General features: G+C 42.5%; 1 protein-coding gene and 1 pseudogene across 5 annotated transcripts in view; one reads left to right on the forward strand and one right to left on the reverse strand.

The window, feature by feature from the left end:
* Window positions 1-597: 597 nt before the first annotated feature.
* On the reverse strand, window positions 598-9,733 carry LOC147455441 (uncharacterized; annotated as a pseudogene).
* A 1,039-nt stretch (window positions 9,734-10,772) lies between these two features.
* The window catches only part of LOC147455442 (uncharacterized), a 139,577-nt gene continuing 132,109 nt past the window's right edge, over window positions 10,773-18,240 (forward strand). For 4 of the 5 annotated variants that reach the window (XR_015188356.1, XR_015188358.1, XR_015188359.1 and 1 more), the window contains exon 1: window positions 11,094-11,233. Coding sequence is in view for 1 of the 5 variants with exons in the window: in XM_086514212.1 (XP_086370338.1) it covers window positions 10,973-11,233; window positions 16,478-16,540 (324 nt within the window). In the remaining 4 variants the exon portion in view is untranslated. Of the gene's footprint in view, window positions 11,234-16,477; window positions 17,709-18,240 lie in introns of those variants that run through there. The other variant, XM_086514212.1, reaches the window with a different exon arrangement.

Genomic DNA, 18,240 nt, shown 5'->3' on the forward strand with positions numbered 1-18,240 from the left:
TCAAGCTTTTAGCAAAAGCATGCAAGAAGCTTGGTCATCTCAAAACTTAACACATTACATGGTATGTTTATTTTTCTCTTATACATGAATTGTTTTTTTATAGCTTTATTTAGAGAGAAATATACAAACCACATGCTATTATGTAAACATTGATTTTATTCATGTGTATAACTCTAATGTACTACTAGTTTACAACATATTTTACACACTGCATATTCCATGGTTTACAAAAACATATGGATGTCCTTCAATATGGAGCACACAAGGAATGGAAAAGTCACATTATCAAGCACGAGGAGCTTATTTTCGCCATACACAACATGCGGGTGAAGCTACTAGAGCCAACATTTACAAAGAGGTTTTCTTTTGGTTTTATAGAAGGATTATTCTTCAGAAACAAAAAAATGATCTCTCAAAAGAAATACGACAAGCACAAGCAATCAAAATATTGCAGCAAATTCAAAGACGACTACACTGGAAGAATTCTACCTCACAACAAAGGTTAGATTCATGGAGACTCAATAGAACCAGAGATAGTAAAGTTTGGGTTCTTAATAATCACCCAACAAAGAATTAAAGTGTAAGCAGGTACATGAGCTACACACTTTCACTTGATATTTTGTACATAAATTTCTCGAGTACTTCATGTATTCCTCTTTTTCCAAAGCTCCTTTTGATGTATTTTCTTGGTCTTGAAACCTTTCAAACTCACAATGTCGTAGCAAATGTCTTTCTCCACCAGGTGTCAACCTTTTTGGATCTTTTTCTCCAATGGAAAGCACATATCCTATGTAAGTTAGATAACTTACAACTAAAGATCCTTGGAGACCATGCGCATAGCCAAAAAATTTGATTGTAGTATTTCTTTCAAGCAGATTGACTTTGTTGCTATTTGCAGGAACTTTATAGCCACAAAGATACCTTGACAATGTTTTCAAAGCAAAAATTGATATGTATGCATTAATGAAATACTTTGAATGGAATATGATAAGATGTGGACTCGCTATTTTTCCTATATAAAACTTGAAAGCGGAATGTCTACTAAAGTCAGGTTCTCTTGGTCCTCCTGGTCTCTTCGAAAAGTCATCCTCGTGTGCTTGTACCTTCAAATCAAAGAAAAATAGATTAATTCGTGATAACAAATAGCTTAAAGAGATATACAAAAATAAGTGAAGAAGACTTACGCTAATGTTTTCATCATAGACTAGTTGTTTTTCATTCCAAATGTTGATCAATCCCTCAATCTTCTCCTGGTTTTGTGGGTCTTCTACGATTGGAATGATAACTTGAGATCCTCTTGACTCTGCATCATTATCTTTTTCATTTGGAGAGTGGGGATCCTTAATAGTTTGTTGTGCCAAGAGAAACTCCTATTTAGTAGGTTCACAATATTCCAAAGCTTTATTGAAACATATTCTAAGAGCTTTTGCCGAGTCAAAACATGTTTCAAGTGTTTGGAATGTAGATTCTTGCTCCACAAAGTCTTTATATATTTCCACTACAAGAGGCTCTTCATATTAGCGACGCTCACACAGCGACGCTAAAAAAAAAAAATCCCGGCATCGCTATGAGCGTCGCAAATTTCTTTGTAAATTTGCGACGCTGGCTGGGGTAAAAAAATAACCGAGCGCGCCCAAAAACTCAGATCTCAGATCTGAGTTTTTCGGTGCCCTCAAGCAAGGAGCAGGTAACGCTCTCCCTCACTCTCTCTCTCTCTCTCTCTCTCTTTTTCTTCTCCACACACACACACACACACACACGAGGAGAGGAAGGAGAGCCAGGTATGCTCCTTCCCTCTCCTCATTCTCATGTTCCCTTCCCCTCTTTCTCTCTCCCTCTCTCTCTCTCTCTCACACACACACATACACACACACACATAGTGTTTTTGAGAGAGAGAGAGAGAGAGAGAGAGAGAGAGAGAGAGAGAGAGTACAAACAAAAACAAAAACGCACACACACATACATAAACAAAGAATGCACACACACATTGAGAGAGAAAAAGAGAGAGAGAGCATGCATAAACAAACAATGCACGCATTGAGAGAGGAAAAGAGAGAGAGAACATGCATAAACAAAAAACGCACACATTGAGAGAGGAAAAGAGAGAGAAAACATGCATACGATCCAAAAAAACGCACACACATTGAGAGAGAAAGAGAGAGAAACTAATTTAACGTCGTAGGAAACTAATTAAAATTAAAAGACCTAAAGATCTAGCCGATGAGGAGTTGAACTCAAGACCTATTATTCAAGAGGGAAATGGCATAATCAATCTATCATACTTGGCATGGGTGATAGAAAGGTTATACCATTTATCTCTTTTTATTGGCACACACATCCACACACGCGCACACACACAAGAAGAAGAGAGTTATAACGTCGTAGGAAACTATCTTAAAAGACGTTAAAGATTAGGTTATATGTAGACTTACATTAAATTAGATTTAGGTTTATTTTTAACTAGATTTACGTTTATTTAAGCTAGATTTAGATTTACGTTATATTAGATTAGATTTAGGTCTCCATAGACTGCGATGCCTGCATGAAGCGGGTGAAGAAAGCCCTCAATGGAATATAGGGTATTGCTGCCTTCACTCATGGTGGGCTCCGTCGATCCAAAAGTACTGGTGAAATGTCTTCAGAAGATAGGGAAGAAGGTGGATCTTTAGGGCTGCAAGAGTCACTACATCCCCGACACAATGACCATCTAGACAACCTCTAGTCATTAGACTTACGTTAAATTAGATTTAGCTTTATTTTTTAGTTAGATTTACGTTTATTTACGTTAGATCAAGTCCACGCAAGAATTACTTACGGTTTAGGGTTTAGAGTTAGACGAACAGTGAAAAGATCTACTGTGAAAAGATGTTAAGATGAAGTGAAGTGCTACAGCTAGAGAAGAGGCAAAGGGGTTTTGTCCACTACATGCAGTATCATGTAGACGTGGGTGTGTAGATTTCTTGTACCCACAAATATAGGTATTGACCAATAAAGACGAGATTATAACCCGGTGGTTCTGATCTCCGTGCACCTCTAGACCGAGGTGTGCGGGGATTGGACATGACTAGAGAATGTGAGGTAAAGAAAGAGAGAGAGAGAGAGAGAGAGAGAGAGAGAGAGAGAGAGAGAGAGAGAGAGAGAGAGATAAGACGAAGAATGCCAATAGAATATTAAATTTGTTGTCCAGGTTATAAGTTTTTTATCCTCATTATGAGTAGCGATATAACTCGTCGGACTCTGACGCTGGCCAACAAGCAGCAATCTTGCAACCCAATAGACGTGTTCGCAGGCGCTTTGGTCAAGCAGCATATGTGAGGCCACAAGATGTAGCCTCTGACAGCTCGGGGGATGATCATGCAGAGCACATTCCCAACGAGGCAATGTTTGAGCCCGAGATTGATGAAATGATCGAGACGATCATGGATTCAGAAAGGCTTATCTATGATGATATGAAAAGTGAAGCCGATACGCCATTGTATAATGGAGCACGTATGTCTAGATTGAAAGCACTCCTGGTTCTTCTCAACATGCAGGCAAAGTTTGGATGGAGTGACACTAGCGTCACAGCGCTTTTCAGGTGATCTATTACAATTAGTTTACTTTAATAGAACTCTAAATGTATAATGAGCTGATAGATTTTTACAGGACTGTATCATATTTTTATGTTGTGTAGATTGCTGAAAGAGCACATACTATCAGCTGACAATGTGATGCCAGATTCCCGAGATGAAGCAAGAAAGATTTTGCGAAACTTGGGGATGGATTACAATTCTATCCACGCTTGTCCTAATGACTGCATTCTTTTCAGAGGGGAATACATAGACATGGAGAAGTGTCCGAAATGTGATTCCGAAAGATATCGAGTAGATCTCCACGGGACAAAAATTCCACAAAAGGTTTTGCGATATTTCCCTCTGCTTCCTCGCATCAAGCATTTCTTCGAATGTAAGTCCATGGCCGCCCTAGCATCAGGGCATGAGGAGAATAAATCTTCGGATGGTGTGCTACGAATTCCTGCAGATTGCGTAGCGTGGAAACATATAGATGGAACATGGTCGGATTTTGCCAGGGAAGCTCGAAATTTGCGCTTAGGCCTGGCTATGGATGGCGTAAATCCATTTGGTCAAAGATCAACATCTTACAGTGTATGGCCCGTTGTCATCGTCAACTACAACATTCCTCCGTGGTTGACTACGAAGAAGGGGCACCTATGGCTAAGCTTGATTGTGCCAGGGCGATATAAAGTGGGGAATATGGATGTGTATCTTCGTCCACTATTGGAAGAGCTACAACAATTGTGGATTGGCATAGAGGTGGTGGATATGAGCCGACACACAGGACGACGGAATGCTTTGATCAGAGGCATTCTAATGTGGACCATGCATGACTATCCCGGGCTAACAGAATGCTCAGGTGATCTATTGACACTCCTCACTCAGACACTGTAAATCTTGTTTTTTCCCATAGTTGATCTATTATCATGTGTATACATGCAGGGCTTCAAACAAGCGGATACAGAGCATGTGTCACATGTGGACCTAGACTGAATGCACGTAGGGCACCCTCACTGAAGAAGCAAATCTACGAAGGTCATCAAGCGTATCTTCCAGAGAATCATGTGTTACGCGACGGCTTTTTGGGAAGAGAGCCACCAAGGATGTCTGCATAAGCATGGTTAGAGCAGAAGGAGATGTGCGATGACGGATTGCCTCCAGGGATGAAGAGACTATCTCTATGGTACGAGTTACCATACTGGCCCCGACTCATGATCAATCACTTGCTCGATCCAATGCACATATTCAAGAATGTGGGTAATCTACTATGGGACCATTTGACCGGCAAGAAAGATACTTTGGGAGCCAGAGTTGACCTTAGAAATGTGGATCGTATGGAGCAATATTGGCCGCAAACAGCGTCTGATGGATCGATAAAACTCCCTAAAGCACCATGGATTTTCACAAGAGCCCAAGAACGCAAAGTAAAAGAGACCATTCGATCTTTGCGGACCCCCACTGGCGTAATGCACTCGCTCCGAACGTGTTTTACTAAAGAAGGAAAGCTTACCGGTTTGAAGTCACACGATTGGCATAAAATGTGTCAGGTACGTTCATAGTGGACTTTAATATCATTGCATAAAATGTGGACTTTAATATCATTGCTGCACATACTTTACAGTTTATTTTACCGGTTGCCATTGAGGGATGTTTGTCTCTTGACATCCGTAACACAATCTACAAACTTGCAAAGCTGGTGCAATGGATCTCACAAAAGGAGATCAACGTAGACTCCATACCATTCGCGAAACTAAATGCTGCGGAGCTTGTGTGCATGTTTGAGAAACATTTTCCTACTACAATGCTAACCATTCAGGTGCATCTTCTTGTTCACATAGTTGATGAGGTGGAAATAGCTGGCACAGTTCATTCCAGATGGATGTTCTTCTTAGAGCGTTTCATGAAAACGCTTAAGGGATATGTGCGTCAAAAGGCACGTCCGGAGGGTAGCATGGCAGAAGGTTGGTTGGTATCAGAGTCCCTAGTGTACATTGGAGAGTGGCTAGACGGATTTGATAAATCTCGGGACACGCTATGGCGAACCATAGATGATGAGCGCATATCTGGGATTGTCATGTGCAATCTCGGTGTTGAGAAGAAGATGACGGAAGATCTAGAGGCTAAAATCAACCGATTTTGCATGCTTCACAATCCAGTGATGCAAAAGTGGATTTCACAATATGAGGATGCAAAGCAAGAGCGACAAAGGGCACGAATCGAGTGGAGACGGGGAAGACGACCACCGATGCACTATCCACCGGTTCTGGAGAGCCTACCAACCTTCATGAGCTTAAGATGGTTGCACAACCAATTGAAAAGCGCACAACAATGCGGTGACGAAGTGACTGAAGAAGAGTGGGAGTACTCTAGGGGTTGCGCGACCAAGGTAAGTTTGCAATGTACGACTAGCAAGTGACTTTATTTATAAACGTTTGAACGGCCACTCATAACCTTTGTTCATTGTAGTATAAGTCATACACAGCAGCATGGTGTAAAGGTCGACATTTTAGGGTGGAACGAATCGACAAAAAGCGTTTTACTCAAGATTGTGGAATCATGGCAAAATTTGAACAGTCTAGTCGACGACGTTCCTCTGATGCAGATCCTGTGGTGGCGGAACTCACTTACTTCGGCACGCTACAAGAGATTTTGAGGATCGATTACAGAGGATTTTTTGTCGACTTGTTCGACGTGCAATGGTTCAAGATAATCATGGAGGGTCGCAACGCTACTGTGCGTAGAGGAGAGTCTGGTTTTCTTGAGGTGGATTCTGCTAAGAAATGGACTGACCTAAGAGACACTTTCGTACTACCCGAGCATTGTGAACAAGTAAGTATGTAAATAGTTAACATCCCCCTTTTACAAGTTATGTGCTTGAAAGCTCTCATGTAAGTTATGTGGCTCTGGCAGGTAATATTTCATCCTACAAATAAAGTCTACATCAAACTGGTGGTACGTCATAGAGGTAGCCCCTCGTAGTGCAAGGACGTATGAAGGCTACCATGTGCCAATCACAACGACATCAATGGAGGAGATCAGAGAAGATGCTCAATCAGAAGCCGCTGCGGTGGTGCCAGACGAGCATCAAGATGCTACTACTCTATATGGGGTGCATGCAGAGGAGCTACAAAATGAAACAGAGGATATGTGTTTAAACGGAGAGCTCTATATAGATATAGGAAGTTATGCTGAGTTATGCGAGGATGAGAGAGAGATCTCTTAAAGCCACAAATATTGTATTTGAACAATTTTGCTCCGTGTTGTAAAAGCTCTGGCTCTTTAAGTACCTTCCATGGTGTATAACGCTCTTTTCTACTCGCGCTCACATCTTTTGATTGAAAATTCTGAGTTTTCGACTTGCCTCTTCTATCACTCGATTCATTGCGTCATTGTATTTAATGGTCTTTGCGTCATTGTCTACTCTATTCATTGAATATTAAGTTTAAATATTGGTGTGTTTAATGCAGGTATGGATGATGAGGAGTTTCTTTCTTCTTTGTCACTGCAGCAGAGACAGTGGTACGTGGAGCGTCATCGCTCTGGCGCATCATCGCGCGTTCCTACTCCATCCGCATCTCCCTCTCTTTCGGAGCATTCAGCGCGCTCCGAAGCTTCGGCGTCGACGAGACGAGCTTCACACTCGTCTAGACACCGGCGCTCTAGTGGTGGCTGTGGTGGTTGTTGTGGGGATTCCGCCACCGATGCCTCCACACCGCCTCGTGTTCGACGAGGCTCTTTACCCTCCCCTTCTTTGCCCGCCCCCACACCAGCCACAACATCGCCATCTATGCCAGGTTTTGCACGGCTGACTGTTCCTAGAAGCTACACACCTCTACCTACTCCGCCAGGAGCCACCCCACTCGACACTCCTCGCTTCGGGGCCCAGACGCCGGTGGAGACACCTGACGTCCGTACCCCCATCGACACGCCGCTAGAGACCCCTGCCGGGACACCTAGGTTCACGCGTCACCGGCCAGAGGGCTTGCCTTACTCTGTCGACATCAGCGGCGGCATCATCATGGATGATGACGGCAAGAAGGTGATCTCGCGCATGCGTGGTCTTTGCTCTCAGCTGTTTAGACACTACATACTAAACAAATGGACTGAAGTACCAAGTGATTTAAAAAACAGAGTCATCAGCATACTTCATGATGAGTTTCCCGTTCCAACACGGGATCAGCGCTTCAATGAAGACCTGATGAAGATTCGAATGCGCGAATACTGCAAACACAAGCGTTCTGAAGTGCAAAAAGCAATCAAGAATGGGTGGAACAAGCCAGATTGGCTGGCCAAAGAAGATTGGAAGAATGCGAAGAAAGCAGCGCGCGAGAATCCCGACAAGTGGAAGCAACAAAAGGATGCAGCCAGAGCGCGAGTAGAGGCAGGGAGCTCGCACCACTTGGGGAGCGGTGGATGGGCACATTTGAGGCCGATTTTGTAAGTGTTTTCACATTGCTCTTTATGCATGTTCGATAGTTTAGGGTTTATGAGTTTTTTAGTTCTAACATAATGAAATCTTTGTATGTTTTGACAGTGGTCGATGACAGGACGTGATCCCACACCGTACGAGCGCGAGTACGCAGGCAGGAAGGGCTTAAACGCCCTAATGGACATTCTCAGTTCTCGCGGCGGCATGGTTAGTATTAGGGTTTACTCTTTTTTATTTTTTGTATTGTTTTATAAATGTCGTTATATGTTTATATTACTGAAAGCTGTCTTATTGTCTTTTTTTGCAGAATCCGACAGATACGCCGCTTGGACGCGATGAGACGTCTGTCTAGACGACGTCAGTTTAGCCGTAGCTAGATAGCATTAGTTTAGGGTTTCTCATAGCTTATGTATCATGAGACGGATTTTATACGTCTTTTTGAACCATGTATATTATTACATTTGTCACCGCAGTTCCTTTTGCCAATCAATTCTTTATGCCTATGATGTTGTACAATTGTCATTATTACATTTGCCAATCAATTCATTTTGCCTATGATGTGTACAATTGTCAATTTTGCAAACAATGCGTCTTGTGGGTGACTATTTTGGGTCTATTATCTACCTTTGCACTTTTTTTAAAAAGTGAATCAAGTACAATATGGTTGATGGGTGGTAGGGCATTCAATGCCCTGCCACCAAAAAAAAATTCTCTCGGACGTCGTTATAAGCGTCGCTATTTATGGCTCTGTAGCGTCGCTATGAGCGTCGCTATAGTCTTCTGTGTAAACGTCGCTATAGGCATCGCTATATGCGTCGCTATGAGCGTCGCTATATGCGTCGCTATGAGCGTCGCTATATGGCGACGCTCATAGCGACGCATATAGCGACGCTCTCGTAGCGACGCTCGTAGCGACGGTTTTAGCGACGCCGGGGGTTATAAAAACCCAATGTATTTCCGTCGCTAACAGCGTCACAAGAGCACACAACCTCTTGTAGTGTTCATTGGCTCATCATCAGTACCCACATTGAAATTCCATTTTTGAGTAGGAATAGCAAGCATTTCATCTTCTCTCAAATTAAAAGCTCTTTGAACATTGGTCAATAGAACATACTCACATTCATTGAGAGGGAAGGTCGGAAGAATAGGTACAGGTAAGTGTTCCATAGGCTTACTTAGGCTGTCAAAGATCTGGGTGTCTAATCTAATAATTACAAGATGAAGCTTTTCAGATTCGTGTTCCTTTGATAACATGTTGAGCTCTTCTTCAAATTCCACATCCTCATTGACCTCTCCAATGATAGCACTATTAATCTCTTCGTCCTCAAGTTCCCCTTCATCGTCTCGAATTAAAAACAAATACACTAAGAAGCCCTCATTCCTCTTAAGGAGTCGACACTTATGCTTGCACTTTGGACAATGAGGGAGAATAAGTTTGCTATTCTCTTGCCGCATATTTTTTGCCAAGCCTTGAATTTGCTGATGGGAAATCTTTTATAAGATCTATTGCATGGACATAAACATCTGTAAGGTAGGTTACCTCTCTTGCCTTCACCAGATGCTCATAATCTAACGCTTTCTCCTCTGGGAAAGATGAATGAAAGGATAATACTTTTGTGATATCAACAGGAGTATTAAACATTTTGTAGTAGAGATCATAATCTTCAAGGGCTTTGCTATCATAGGTTAGCTCTATAAGCAAACTCTTTGGTTCCTCTATTTCTGTCACAAAAACCAATACAAGATTCATATGCACATTTTTTTTTCTTTGTTAGCCATTTTAATAGTACAAAGTTACCTTTTTTAGTTTTCTTTTTCTCAGGCTCTTACAAATCATCGTATATACTTGAGGACTTCGCTTTGGAAATATCGTCTTGGTTTTCTGGCATTGCCATGGTCTGCCACACAAAAAATAAAGATATTTATTCTTTCTTCTTAGCCAATATTAAAGGGTTCAAACCAAATATATATATATATATATATATATATATATTTATTTATTTACTCCTTGCTAGTTGTACCATACATCCTTTTTATATAAACAATTTGGTTTTCTCATTCAAATTAAAAAATTTCACATAAAAGAAATGTCAAAGATAAGGACGCAAATTTACACATCCTATGGTAATTGCATGTTATATTCATGCTGAAATGTCCTCTCTCTCTCTCTCTCTCTCTCTCTCTCTCTCTCCTAACATAACAAGTTGCGCACGAAGTTCGACCTGCTCTTTCTCAAAGCCTTCCTCAAAGAGAGTAGGTTCTGATTCAACCCACCAATCCCTACTTTCTGACACACATGTCACGTATAGAGAGAGAGAGAGAGAGAGAGAGAGAGAGAGAGAGAGAGAGAGAGAGAGACTTTCACTTCCCTGCGCGTCGATTGCCACCTCACCTCGATCACTCTGCATGAGACGGATCTATCTCTATTTTCCTTTTTCCCCGTACTTTGCGCGTTGCATCTAGAAAGGTTTACCTTTGGGTTTCTTTTTGAAAAATCGTAGCACCTACTAGGATTTGATTAAATAGGCATGGATGATGATGAGATGATGATTTTCAGTATCATTTTTTAATCATCTAGTTTTACTTTTTCACTTTACTTCATTTCATTTTATTTTTGTACCCAGTGATTGGATTAGATCCACATGGATTGTATCAGTTTGGTCTCATAGGTCATTTTGAAGCATTAAAAATATTTCTTGTATAGTGTTGTGTCTTTTACCTAGCTTCAATGCCACATCAATTCTATATTTAGCAATAAAAAAGGAGATGCATCTATTGTGCAAAAAAAAGCCAATCCTCCACGGAAGGATTGATTTTTTTGCACAATAGGTGCATCTCTGTGTGTGTGTGTGTGTGTGTGTTTGTGTTCCTTTGATCTCCTCTCTCTCTCTCTCTCTCTCACACACACACACACACACACACACCTTCACAAAATCAAGATTCTCTACTGCGGACGACAACGAAGTGCTCCCTCTGCTGTTCGGACGTGATGGACGACTCGCACACGCTGTTGCCTCTGCAAGAGGATGACGCTGCTTCCGGACGACAAAGCGCTGCCTGTGCTTCCGGACAACAAAGCGCTGCCTTTGTTGCCTCTGCTCCCGGACGAGAACACACTACTGCTATTTGGACGATGACGCGCTGCTGCTGCTGCAAGAGGACGACGCTGCTGCTACTATTTCTGTTTGGACGCGCCGCTGCAAGACTACGACGGGCTGCTGTGCAAGAAGAGGACGTGAGAGAAGATAAGGTAGGGTTTTTTGCCTTGTGAATTAAGCATTAGTATTAATATAACTTTTAACATTGTAGCACACACACACACCCCCCCCCCCCCCCCCCCCAAAAAAAAAAAAAAAAAAAACCACATACACACTTCCCCTACCGCCTCTGACCTCGTTTACCGTCTGTGAGAGAGAGAGAGAGAGAGAGAGAGAGAGAGAGAGATGTTATATTAAAGGGCTTCAAAAAGCCAAAATGACCTATGAGACCAAATTGATACAATCCATGTGGATCTAATCCAATGTCTGGGTACAAAAAAAAATGAAATGAAGTCAAGTGAAAGGGTAAAAACAAAAGACTAAAAAGTCATACTAAAATCATCATCCACACCTGTTTAATTAAATCTTAATGTGCTTCTAGTATCTAGTTGAATCAAATCATGACGTACAAGTCTAGTGGTATTTATCCATGTGAGAGAAGGGGAGGGTGGATCCAAGGAGTACTAGAATGGAGGCAATCTATCCACGCTGAAGCCATACATGTGACTGAAATCATGAAGTCATATGCCCATACCAACATGTTGTGTCCTCTTGTAGTGCTAGCTGTTGGGATGACTCAAGTGCTAGCCGAGCATATATGTCTCTCGGAAGGTCCCATAAACCATGCATAAAGGAAACTGATCTAGTAAGGGCCTCGACTAGGGGGCGGGGGGAAGCTAGGCACTGAGGCCTTAGCCCAAATCATCCGAGAGATCATAGAGACGAGAGGCCTCTCCATACATGATATCTCCTTCCATTAGTGCTACCAAATTTTGCCATGGGGATCCACTAAGGGCCCCCAAAATCTGAACCCCATAGAGCATAGCTCAAGCGACTAGAGTGTCAAAAAGCCGCAGCTTTGTTCGAGGTTCATGGAACTGAAGCTGTGAATACATCTTCTTCAAACCTCCCAAGGCTGCATAAGCTCTCGTCAATCTAGTATGTATTGCTCTCCTCAATGAGAATTCCAGTCTACTGTCCCAAGATATGTGTATGCATCTATCTACTCCACCATCTCTTGGCCATATGTAAAAGTAGGTGTTGACCTCCTGACCCACTGTGGTGTGGTGTTAAACACCATTACCTTGGTTTTCCCCTGGTTAACAGACAATCCACCCTCTCAGGTATAGCTTGTATGCACGAGTCTCCCCACCCATTCTCTCTGTGTCTAATGGATTTTCCATGGGGATGGGAGGCTTGCATGCACCTGTCCGTCTTCTACTTGTCACTTTCTATTGGAAAGTTCTGTTAGATGCAGCATGTTTACTTAGATGATTCAACAACAACATACACAAGCTTAGGTCATTGTGAGCACAAGCAAGGACCAACGCATGCGACTCTGAGAGAGAAAGAGAGAGATCTCAACGACTACTACCGTGGGACAGTAGATAGAGAGAATACACAAGGCCTCTCACAAGAAGGATAGAGCACATTCACGTGCAGGCCCTGTTTTGTTGCTCCTCTCCCCATCCTTCCCTCCTTCCAGCCTGCCTAACACCTATTGCCTCGTCAACGAATATATGTCCTATAGATATTACATGGAGAGATAGGGAGAGAGGGAATGATCTTTACAAACTTCGCATGGACAAAGAGATAGAAATATATCGAAATCGCATGGCAACCCACGTGTGAGAGAAAGCTCTAAAACCTCTTTGTTCTACGTAAAAAGAGGAGGTCATAGGTTTTAAAGAAGGGAGTTGCAAAGAGTATTAGTAACAAGACTTTGAGCTAATATTATTGAGTCTGATTACAATTGCATTTTGCCTATTCAATTGCACCTTCAACGATGTGATCTCGATGCGCAAACACTGTATCTATTCCTGCAGCAGCTGGGTGATTTGTACGTCTGTTACATTGACTTCGTATTCACTAATCATATTTTCTATATTGTCTATAGAGTTATGAATGAAAGTGCGGAGAGTCATCGAGTCCTCAAGGGTGTTTCCATGCAATTGGCACCACATCTGAACGAGTATGTCATGCAGTCTGTCCAGAGTTGCATCCTCCTCCAACACATGCGCTTCCGGAGGTTGTGTCTCGACACTATCCCAAGGGCTAGATTGCTCCATCAAACCTGCAAAAAATCACATAGGATTTCAGAGAAGGATGCGAGAATGCTAGATGCCAAGGAGTTCGTTGTAGCATATTATATACATCGTTTTAACTAGCAATAGTAGTGACCCCTCTTCTAGCGAAGAGTGTAATGGGGTGAAAGCATGGTTTGGTGGTACAAAAAAAGGATTTATTTTTCTTCTACCTGGTTGGTACTTCTACATATGTCCACACTTTGGAGGGAACCTTTTTTTTCATCTATGTTAAAGAATGGTAGGAGGGAAATTTGTATGATTTAAACTTTCTGTGAAAGAAAACGTGGGTGGGCCAATAAGTAATGCGAGTGGTGTTTTGAAACTGTGCCAAAAGTCCCATCATAGACTGCGTTTGTGAGTGGCGCAGTTGCTCAACACATTTTCCAGCTTCCGCCTTGCTCTCTTACTACAGCGCCTTCTGCGAACCACTACAGTTGCAGGTAACAAGCTTCCCGGCTACTCACAATCTGGAAGATGAGGACGCCAGCGAGGAAATCAGCAGCCAAAGCGTCACCAGGCAATGGGAAGAAGAAGAAGAGGACAATGGATGCAAAATCCTCTCGAAACATCGACACCCCAAATACGAGGGCTAGCAAGGGGGCTTCCTTTGTGGAGAGGGAGAAACCTGCTGTGTCCGTGGAGACTTCATTTAAGCCTGGGCCTCTTTTTGCCGATGATGAGACTCCACGGTCATCTACAACATCTAAAGGTAGGTGCTATGAGAGCTCTGCGTTTTCTGGTGATTTATCATTTTCTTCTCCATGCATGCAAGCTTCTGCATGTCTTTTATCTGATGAGGTGTGCATTTGCTTTTTTTGCATGCAGCAAGTACATGTGCATGCATGGGATTTTCTTAGGAATTCAAGGTTTAGGAAAGTTACAAAGTTACATGGATAAGCTGCTCTTTAGATTGCTAACTTGCATGCATGCAAGTGCAAAAATCAGTATATGTTGTGCATGAGCATAGCACAAAGTTGAAGCTTAGTAGGGCTGTCAGCATAACCAAATTTGGTTAGTACCAAATTTGATACTAACCACTACCAAATTTGGCTCTGTACATAACTGAATTTTGCAATTGTCACCTGAATGAGATACATTCATTTTATTCCGTGTGTTTTGTTTTGCACAACTGAAATGAGACATATAGGGTGAATAATCAGGTATTTGGATTGCTGGAATGAGGGCATGCCTTTACTTGCGTGTTGTTTTCACATCATAGGAAAAAACAAGATGGAGGAGTACCCTATCTTGACAAAGTTCTGCTATACATCACAAGAGCTTCATGATGAGTATGGATTGAGCATGGAGGGGGTGCTGCCAAAGGATCTTACGGAAGATGACATCCCCGATGACCAGTGGCTCACTGTATTCAGTCATTCCAGCCACAAGAAGACAAAAATTTACCTAAATCACGTGCAGCCACGGCTTCAAGATGAATGTAGGTTCCTGTTCCATAAGGTGTACCAAGCCCCACCATCATGTGGGGAGATCACTACAAAATTTGCCCGCTGTTTTGCATATGAGAAGTGTCATGCAGCCACAAAGGACCCTGCGGGCCACAGGGTTGCATGGGCCAGGTTTGGTGAGAGTGTACTCAACATGTGTTCCTCCCGACCAGGAGGCTTGGAAAAGAAGGTTGAGGATTGGCGAAAGGCAAACGGTGCGTCCCAAGGAGGCCACCCGTCAAATACCAAGAAGCCCTGACTTACACCAATCGGTAGTATGCCCCCTACACAGAAAGTCCCCCCACATCGTCATGAGGAGAAGACACCTGATTATATTGCGGACCTTGAAGCTATAGTTGGGAGAGTCCCTCGGACATGTGTGGGGGTAGCCGATAGGCTGAAAGAGCTGACAATGTCTCTGAAGTAGAAGAAGGAAACACTCTTGAGGACAGATTATGGACGTCATCAAGGAATATGAGACCCAGCTGGAAACATTGAGAGAGGCCAACACTAGCGATGACGCAGAAATTAATGTGATCGAAGCTGATTTGGCTGCTAGTCGAAGGATGCTATGTCGATACGGAATCAGTGAAGATATGTCATTGCTCGACAAGGAGATTCTAGAGCAACAGGTGCTGGTAGTTTTGGGAGTTTTTGGTATAACTGTTTATGCTTGGTTTGGTGGGATTGATAGTGTTAGGTACCTTTGGTAGAACTGTTTATGATTGTTTTGGTGGGATTGGTAGTGCTAGGTACCTTTGATAGAACTATTTATGCTTGGTTTGGTGGGATTGGTAGTGTTAGATACTTATGGTAGAACTATTTTTATTCTAGGTAGTTTATGGTTTCCTTCTGTCTTATGGTTTGGTATTTCTGGTACTATGAAGAAGTTTTGGTACTTTAAGGTACTTTTTGAAAATGCTGCAAAAGGTGTTATGGTAGTTTTATTCTGATAGCTTTGGTAGTTTCGCTAGTTTTGGTACTTTAGGTACTATTTGAAAGTGCTGCAAAAGTGTAATTGGTAGTTTGATTTTGGTAATTTTGGTAGTTTTGGTACTTGAAGGTAGTTTTTGAAAGTGCTGCAAAAAGTGTTTCTTTGGTAGTCTTGGTAGTTTTTGTTGTTTTGGTACTATTTGAAAGTTTGATTTTGGTCGTTTTGGGAGTTTTAGTACTTTTGGTACTATTTGAAAGTGCTGCAAAAAGTGGTTTTGGTACTTTGATTTTGGTAGTTTTGGTACTTTTAGGTACTATTTGAAAGTGCTGCAAAAAGTGGCTTCTGTAATTTGATTTGTTTAGTACTTTTAGGTACTATTTGAAAGTGCTGCAAAAAGTGGCTTTGGTAGTTTGATTTTGGTAGTTTTGGTACTTTTAGGTACTATTTGAAAGTGCTGCAAAAAGCTTGTTTGGTAGTTTGATTTTGGTAGTTTTAGTACTTTTAGGTACTATTTGAAAGTGTTGCAAAAAGTGGCTTTTGGTAGTTTGGTACTTTTAGGTACTATTTGAAAGTGCTGCAAAAAGTGGCTTTTGGTAGTTTTGATAAGGTTTGCATTGAGGGTATTTATATGTTTTTGGTACTATATGATTCCCGAGTTTGGTAGTTTTGGTAGTTTGGGTTCTGTTTGGTAGTACAGTACTTAGAAGTACCAGTCTCGGTATGACTTCTTGGTAGTTTTTTAAACTAATTGGGACCGCTGGTTGTCAACAGGCTGAGTATGACACTATGGAGAAAAAATGGAAGGAAGGTCAAGAGCATATACCCTATTTGTGAAGGAGATGTTGTCTGATATCAGGCTTGGGAAGAGGTTCCTGCTATATCCTAGGCCCCAGGTTAATGATTCGATAAATGTGATCCCGGTGTTTGGTATGTTTGTTGCATGCGGTGAGCCCTTGGAGTGCGCACATGTAGTCGGAACCTTCATGCTAGAGTGCCGACACCAGTATCATCCCTTGTGCTTCAGTGCTCTGTTACAAAGCAGGGATCAATGTGTCAAGCCGGGTTGTAATATGGTAATCTCTGATTTGGCAAAGTCCTGGGCCAGTGGGCTTCAAGTTGTCAAGAGTAAGTATGTGTGCATTTTTGAAAACATATGCGCACTTGCAACTCAGTGAGGTTTTCATACAAGTTAGTATGTGCTGTCTTTCTTTGTGTTTGCAAAGGAGCAGGATGCTGCAGTTGCTGACCAGCATGCCACAAAGTCGACTGCAAGTCGAATATGGGACGTGGATGAGGTGACAAGGGAGATAACATATGTTCTCCATGATCTGAAGCAAGGTAATTCTGTAGGGAAAGACAATGTGACGGGGCAAAGATGTGAGGCAACAGGTGACAGCGAAAGTAAAAGTGAGGAGGAGGCCAGAGATGATAAAAAGACAGGTGACAACGAAAGTAAAAGTGAGGAGGAGGCCAGAGATGGTAAAAAGACTAAGGACAAGGAGGAAGGTAAAGTCCCTGTTGTTGTAGAGTTGGATGCGATGCGGAGGAAAGCCAGGATGCTGCCAACACAAAGCTCGATGATGCAACGGCCAAGAATGGAGAGGAAGAACCCAAAGGGATGGAGGAAGAAGCCACGAAGGGGGGTGTTGGGGAGGGGGTGGAAACCACAAAGGGGAGTGAAGGGGAGGCCAAAGAGGGGTCAAAAGGCAACAAAGATCGGGGGGAGGCCAAGGATGAGCAGGAAGAAGTACTTGCGAACGATACTGTTGTGGATAGCACCGACGGGGGCGTTGACTCTCCTGATGCCGATGCTGTTTTGAAGCGGAGAGGTGATTCCCCTGATTCCGTGACCCTGCAGGAACTTTTCTGTTTGCAGAGAAAGAAGCATAATCGCGCCCGTGATCAATTATCCCGTGCATGCAAACTATAGTCAATGAGAATCTGTTGTATTCCGCACTATGTGCTTTTTAGTGGCCGAGTCAACTTGATTTTTTGGCCCTGAGCTTTATCTGTTCTCTCTATCTGGTTCTGTGTTGGTATGTTACCTTTTGTTACATTACTGTTTCAGTTGTCCTCACTATATGTGCATTACAGTACCAAATTTGGTATTGTTGAACTTGGGTGCACGTCTGTCCACTATTACAGTACCAATTTGGTACTTCTTGAACTTGCTATTTCGGATAGTCCTTATCACTTGTGCAATACCGTACCAAATTTGGTAGTTTTTGGACAAGTTTTCTGTTTTAGATATGATGTTTGCACTGTGTATTTGTCTGCACTCATTATGTCTGTTGGTGCTGTAGTAAGTTGGTGGCTAGATGAGACACCGACAAGCACATTGCTGTAGCCTGATGTGGCTGCTAGACGCAAGCGAATGATTGTGCTTGATCTTAATGGCGTGCTACTAACCAGCTGCAACAAAATCCCTGAGGAACTTGAGTGCCTGCCAAAGGAGCACACGCCACGGGTAGTCTATCTCCAAAAGGATATAATTTGTCTTGTAAGGCCGGATGCGGAGCAGTTCATCCTACGGA

The sequence above is a fragment of the Adiantum capillus-veneris genome, chromosome 6 (assembly GCF_014529385.1).
Source record: "Adiantum capillus-veneris isolate H3 chromosome 6, ASM1452938v2, whole genome shotgun sequence".
NCBI classification, from domain to species: Eukaryota; Viridiplantae; Streptophyta; class Polypodiopsida; order Polypodiales; family Pteridaceae; genus Adiantum; species Adiantum capillus-veneris.